At 42.2% G+C, this 7,541-nt stretch overlaps 1 protein-coding gene across 1 annotated transcript in view; it reads right to left on the bottom strand.

The window, feature by feature from the left end:
- Nucleotides 1-2,013: 2,013 nt before the first annotated feature.
- Nucleotides 2,014-7,541, bottom strand: part of LOC121546305 (TBC1 domain family member 4-like) — a 154,233-nt gene continuing 148,705 nt past the window's right edge. Inside the window, exon 21 of the mRNA XM_045212896.1 lies at nucleotides 2,014-5,161. Coding sequence (XP_045068831.1) covers nucleotides 4,922-5,161 — 240 coding nt within the window. The 3' untranslated portion in view covers nucleotides 2,014-4,921. The remainder of the gene's footprint in view (nucleotides 5,162-7,541) is intronic.

Here is a 7,541-nt window from a genome sequence, read left to right as displayed (position 1 = left end):
GACATGGATTGTGTATGTATGCCATTCAGAGGGTGAATGGGCAAGACAAAAGATTTAAGTCCCTTTGAACGGGGTACGTTAGTAGGTCCCAGGAGCACCGGTTTGAGTGTGTCAAGAACTGCAACGCTGCTGGGTTTTTCACGCTAAACAAAGCTCTCCCTCGCCCTCCATTTGGCAAATCTGACCATAATTATATCCTCCTGATTCCTGCTTACAAGCAAAAACTAAAGCAGGAAGCACCAGTGACTTGGTCAATAAAGAAGTGGTCAGATGACGCAGATGCTAAGCTACAGGACTGTTTTGCTAGCACAGACTGGAATATGTTCCCGGGATTCTTCCGATGGCATTGAGGAGTACACCACATCAGTCACTTGCTTCATCAAGTGCATCGATGACGTCCCCCCCACAGTGACCGTACCTACATACCCCAACAAGAAGCCTTGGATTACAGGCAACATCCCCACTGAGCTAAAGGGTAGAGCTGCCGCTTTCAAGGAGCGGGACACTAACCCGGACACTTCGCTATGCGGACACCCCGCTATGCCCTTCGACGAAACATCAAACAGGCAAAGCTTCAATACAGGACTAAGATTGAATCGTACTACACCGGCTCCGACGCTCGTCGGCTGTGGCAGGGCTTGCAAACTATTACATACTTCAAAGGGAAGCACAGCCGCGAGCTGCCCAGTGACACAAACCTACCAGACGAGCTAAATTACTTCTATGCTCCCCCCCCCCTTTTTATTTTACACTGCTTCTGTTTATTATTTATGCATAGTCACTTTACACTTACCTACACAGTTTACAGTGCATGTCAGAGCAAAAACCAAGCCATGAGGACGAAGGAATTGTCCGTAGAGCTCCAAGACAGAATTGTGTCAAGGCACAGATCTGGGGAAGGGTACCAAAACAATTTCTGCAGCGTTTAAGGTCCCCAAGAACACAGTGGCCTCCATCATTCTTAAATGGAAGAAGTTTGGAACCACCAAGACTCTTCCTAGAGCTAGCCGCCCGGCCAAACTGAGCAATCGGGGGAGAAGGGCCTCAGTCAAGGAGTTGACCAAGAACCCGATGGTCACTCTTGTCAGATCTCTGGAGTTCCTCTGTGTAGATGGGAGAAACTTCCAGAAGGACAACCATCTCTGCAGCACTCCACCAATCAGGCCTTTATGGTAGAGTGGCCAGACGGAAGCCACTCCTCAGTAAAAGGCACATGACAGCCCGCTTGGAGTTTGCCAAAAGGCACCTAAAGACTCTCAGACCATGAGAAACAAGTTTCTCTGGTCTGATGAAACCAAAATTGAAGTCTTTGGGCTGAATGCCAAGCGTCATGTCTGGAGGAAACCTGGCACCATGCCTACGGTGAAGAATGGTGGTGGCAGCATCATGCTGTGTGGATGTTTTTCAGCGGCAGGGACTGGGAGACTAGTTAGGATCGAGGCAAAGATGAACGGAGCAAAGTACAGAGAGATCCTTGATGAAAACCTGCTACAGAGTGCTCAGGACCTCAGACAGGGGCGAAGGTTCACCTTCCAACAGGACAAAGACCCTAAGCACACAGCCAAGACAAATGCAGGAGTGGCTTCGGGACAAGTCTCTGGACCCGATCAAACATCTCTGGAGAGCAACGCTCCCCATCCAACCTGACAGAGCTTAAGAGGATCTACAGAGAAGAATGGGAGAAACTTGTAGCGTCATACCCAAGAAGACTCGAGGCTGTAATCGCTGCCAAAAGGTGCTTCAACAAAGTGCTGAGTAAAGGGTCTGAATACTTATGTAAATGTGATATTGCAGTTTATTTATTTTTAAATAAATTAGCAACATTTTCTAAAAACCTGTTTTTTCTTTGTCATTATGGGGTATTGTGTGTAGATTGATGAGGGGAAAAAAACGATTTAATCAATTTTAGAATAAGGCTGTAACCTAACAAAATGTGGAAAAGTTATGGGGTCTGAATACTTTCCACATTTGCTGACAATTATTTTAAGTGAAAGAAACCACTCGAGACACAGGTGAATAGAAAAAGTAAGTGAAGGTGTGATTTATTGAAGTGCACATGACATTTTTCTTTGTGAGGCCTCATTTCAACAAAACAGGCAATCGACATTCATTCAACACAATCAACACAAACGATGTTATTCCATAGTAGTGATTGAACAATGCGATGATGTAGGCTACGTACACAGATGCAACACTAAGAAAATGAACATTGCAAACGCTCAAGCTAGCCATTAGGGCTTCCCTTATATCACCCTCAATCCCGGTCATAAGCTTATCTCCGATTCAGGGTAGATGAGGAAGACTGCATTCATGCTTTGTTTTGGCACTTATGAGTTAACACAAGAACATGACTTAAAACTAGTTCACTCTGATTATCAATGATGATTGGCCAGCCTATTGATCATCTTTGTAAGACATGAATCTCTAGATAGCAAAAGGACGGTTGTCTTTGTATGACCCAGAAGTAGATCTCTTTTGAGCTTTTTTAACATGAAAACACTAAAAGCGTTCAAACACATGAAAACACAGAACATTTTGAAACAATTAAACACTGACAGTGTTGAAAAACAGTGCTGAAACAGTAACAGTGATTATTTGATTAAATATAAGACAAAAAAGACTGGTTGCTAAACATTTAGCAACGAAAGCATTAAAACCTCTTTGGTTCAAAAGGCAGTACAGGAGAGAGTACATTGAGGCAAATAACAATGCAACCACAGCCAACACTCCCCCTAAGAAAAGCACTGATATGAAAAAGAAATGAGTTACATAAAAAATGTCCACAGTGAAGACTAAGAACCATCGAATAAGAGAAGCCTGTGTCATACAGATGTAATATCTTAATTTGATCACTGTTGTCGCAAGGATTTTTCCTGCACATCAGGAAATGCAAATTGTTCAAGGTTTAAAAAGGTTTCTAAAGTTTGTAATTTCCACTTTAAAATGTCAGACTTGATTTATCCTAACTAAAAACGTATCACCCCCTGCAAAAATTTCCATTAATTATAATCCACATAATAATTCACATTTCCTGTTGCTGCAGGATTATTTTCTTGATCAAATTAAATGTTGTTGTTTTTTGTGTGAAAATGTTGGATATGCTGCTTAATTTGATGTAGCTATAGAAAACATCACCATTTAGTTCTGTGTGTGTCGACTGGTTGTGAAAAGGTTGTGGTAAAACTTTGTCACCTCGATGGTCACAGGCTAGTTGACGATGAGGGATCAAGTCGAATGGGCTTTGTCAACCTTAAACGTGTGTGGATCGGCTGCAGTAGCCTAATTCAAGGTATCCACATGGAGTGCCGTTCGTATTCGTATCAACTCTGTGAAACATAACTGTTCATACATTGTACACACACGATTGACAGATTGACCATCAAAAATAAACATTGTTTCAACATCTCAGAAAGCAAATAATAGAAATCATCCATATTACAAAGACCCAAATATGCTACATGTCCACTTGGTCAACTTTCACTAACTGCTTTCAGTTCACAATACAAAAAAGTGAACAGTATAACACTGTTTGCAACAATATTCAACGTTAAACTTTTTAAGATATATTTTTTTCAGCTGCAGGCAGGTCAGTGTTTAACAGTCAATATCAGAGCAGAGATATATATATATTTTCAAATCAGAACATGACTCAGATGTGAAGGTGGGATAAAACAGTATGAAGGAAGAGAGAAAGTCCTGGAGACAGTGTGTGTGTGTGTACCGTCCTGGAACATCATGAAAAAGTGTCTGTCCATGAGGTCAGCTGTGTGTGTGTGTGTGTGTGTGTGTGTGGTATGACATTCAACTCAGTCTGTTCTCCAGCCTACAGAGACAGTGAACCATCTTTATACTCTTTTTGTTTCCTGTGTACGCACACACAGACACATGCACGCAGGCACACACAGCACATTCAAAACAGACCACATGGCCAATATGTGGCAACAGTGTTGTAATCTGTCAGCTGTACCACTTCAGTATGACAACATCAGCAAGAATAGGACAGAAAAATACTGAGCTCTGATAAGCCCACACCCAGGTAGTGTATAAGAGGATGATGATGATTTATGTGTACACTCTGAGAGCAGGGATTTTTCTGCCATCCTCCGTCCCTTTATTGTGTGTGTTTGGAAAGGCGACAAAACAAAACATGTAAAGAACATACGTGTAACAAGGCAAGCTAGACATTATTCTCAATGCTGGCATGTAGCTACTTTACACAGACATCAATATTTGTCTGGTTATTGTATACCCCAACAAGTCATAATCATGATGCTCTTTGGAGGGAATTACATTCACATCCATAATTGTAGGTATCTTTGAAATAACAAATGCTATGCTGATCAGTGTTGTTCAGCAAAGACATCGCTGGAACACAGGCGTTGTCATGGACACTGGACTCTATGCTCCAGACCTGGGTTCAAGTAGTATTTGTTTTCTTTAAAAACATTATTTTTTTTGCGTTTGATTGAGCCTGCCTGAAATGCCAGATGGGACGGTTTTGCACTTTTGGGACAGCTCCATTGGTTGGTTCCATTGTGACAGGAAAGCTCCCACACGGCCGCCCCCACATCCCCACTTTGCCCTCCTCAACAATGGTGCATGGTCTCGAAGGAGATAGTACAGTTCCCATACTGTCAAGTCAGTCTGTCTGTCGGAATGGCGACACATCATAAAGGAACTACACCACCTGTCGTAAAACGACAACACATATACACACACCTACAGGGCCCAAACATGTACGGCTAAACAGTTTCACAAATGTAAAAAGTTCATTTTCAAATTCAGAAATTCTATCCATCCATCGCCAGAGTCCTCTCACTCTGTCAGTAATATCCATCTCCCTCTCTCTGTCTGTCCATCCTCCAGAGTCTCTCCATCTAGACCTCCAGATCGGGTGCCTTTGCCTTCCTCTCCTCCCCCATTAAGGCTTCTTGACGGCGGGCTTGGCCTTGCTGTTTGGCCCCTGGGCCGGCTTGACCATGTGGGTCATCTCCACGTCAGCCAGGGCGTCCGGGGGCAGGCAGGAGCGCATGCGCTCGATAGTCTTCTGGTAGGATTGGCGCTCCTGCTCCAGCGAGCGGATCATGTGCTTCATCTTGGACTCGCGTGACAGGAAGTTCTCCACAGTGGCCTCCAGGCTCTGGATCTTCTGACGTGCCGCCTTGGAGAAAGACGAGGAGAACGGATGATTTTAGACAACTAACACATGGGATGGGTGCATAGAGGGTAGGGGGAAAAAATGTGATAGTTACATATCGCAATATTACTTTGGACGACATTATATTGATACTTTGGGCTCTATTTTAACAAAACTAACACAATGGTAAACCTTAGAGCTGGTGGTAGCGCTAGAGGATCGGGGGTGTGTCAACATTTTTGCTATTTTCACAACCAGAATTATGGGTGCAGTAGCTGGCGGTGGCGTAAAAGGGTTGTGTTTTGATGAATAAATAAATTGGAGATGTGACTAGGGCTTGGCCACTCACTGGCCAATCAACGCGTTTCATGGCTTAATACTGCATGCCGTAGTCTCAAGTTCTGTAGGTTATTGATGGTCTTTGTGTTGTCATCAACTCCAATTTGGCTGGGGCCACAGAATATTCTCATCCTAGTCTATTGTGGATTGATACTACAGTTTATTGAATAGCATAGGCTACAGTAACGAGTAATAACAACAGTAAAAAAACATCAGTGTTTGCTCAATATGTTTGGAGTGTTGACAACATTGTTGAAATTGGCTTCAACGAGTATAGGCCTACATGTCTTTGCACATCGCACTTCTCCTCAAATAAGAAATACTAGGCTCCCGTAAATTGTATTGTATGTGTGAGGCATGTTCTCAATAAGCAAGATATAACATATTACTACCGTTGATATGGCGTTATTGGACTGAATAATTTCAATATGTTTGGTGGAGTGCGTCTTTGGTAACGGGTCAAGAGGCACTCTTTGGAAAATATGGATGGATACAAGCCGAATGGAGTTTGCACTGCAGGTAGGCCTATGTGAACTGTGACGAATGCAAAAGCATGATGGCAAATGCCTCATGAGTAGACCATTTAGAAACCTTTTATGAATACGCTCCTTGGCTAATGAATTTGCCAGGATAAGAAATACACCCGACGCAGTGCTGTTGAAACAACTTTCATTATATTTTTTATCACATGAAACAGAAAACAAACAATTATTACAGGTAAATAACTTTAATGTTTCTAAATAGGGTCATCCGCATTAGCTCATCTCTCGTTCCATGATGGGCATATGATTGGACATATAGCCTACATGAGGGGTTTTACACACATCCAAAATAATAACAGGAGCTGCATCAGATGACCTGGCCTCCACAATCCCCCGACCTCAACCAAATTGAGATGGTTTGGAATGAGTCGGACCACAGAGTGATGGAAAAGCAGCCAACAAGTTCTCAGCATATGTGGGAACTACTTCAAGACTGCTGGAAAGCATTCCAGGTGAAGCTGGTTGAGAGAATGCCAAGAGTGTGCAAAGCTGTCATCAAGGCAAAGGGTGACTATTTGAAGAATCTCAAATATAAAATATATTTTGATTTGTTTAACACTTTTTTAGTTACTACATGATTCCGTATGTGATATTTCATCATTTTGAAGTCTACACTAATATTCTACAATGTAAAAATTAGTATAAATAAAGACAAACCCTTGAATGAGTAGGTGTGTCCAAACTTTTGACTATATACATACACACACACACACACACACACTACCGTTCAAAAGTTTGGGGTCACTTAGAAATGTCCTTGTTTTCAAAAGAAAAGCAATTTTTTTGTCCATTAAAGTAACATCAAATTGAACAGAAATACAGTGTAGACATTGTTAATGTTGTAAATGGCTATTGTAGCTGGAAACGGCAGATTGTTAATGGAATATCTACATAGGCGTACAGAGACCCATTATCAGCAACCATCAGTCCTGTGTTCCAATGGCACGTTGTGTTTGCTAATCCAAGTTTATCATTTTAAAAGGCTAATTGATCATTAGAAAATCCTTTTGCAATTATGTTAGCACAGCTGAAAACTGTTGTGCTGATTAAAGAAGCAATAAAATTGGCCTTCTTGAGACTAGTTGAGTATCTGGAGCATCTGCAATTGTGGGTTCGATTACAGGCTCAAAATGGCCAGAAACAAATAACTTTCTTCTGAAACTCGTCACTCTATTCTTGTTCTGAGAAAGAAAGGCTATTCCATGCGAGAAATTGCCAAGAAACTGAAGATCTCGTACAACGCTGTGTACTACTCCCTTCACAGAACAGCGCAAACTGGCTCTAACCAGAATAGAAAGAGGAGTGGGAGGCCCCGGTGCACAACTGAGCAAGAGGACAAATACATTAGTGTCTAGTTTGAGAAACAGGCGCCTCACAGGTCCTCAACTGGCAGCTTCATTAAATAGTACCCGCAAAACACCAGTCTCAACGTCAAAGAAAATGCCATATCTCAGACCGCCCATCTTAATCTTTTATTTTTATTGGCCAGTCTGAGATATGGCTTTTTCTTTGCAACTCTGCCT

The sequence above is a fragment of the Coregonus clupeaformis genome, unplaced genomic scaffold, assembly GCF_020615455.1.
Source record: "Coregonus clupeaformis isolate EN_2021a unplaced genomic scaffold, ASM2061545v1 scaf0061, whole genome shotgun sequence".
In the NCBI taxonomy this organism is placed as follows: domain Eukaryota; kingdom Metazoa; phylum Chordata; class Actinopteri; order Salmoniformes; family Salmonidae; genus Coregonus; species Coregonus clupeaformis.
This window is presented reverse-complemented; position numbering and strand designations above follow the sequence as displayed.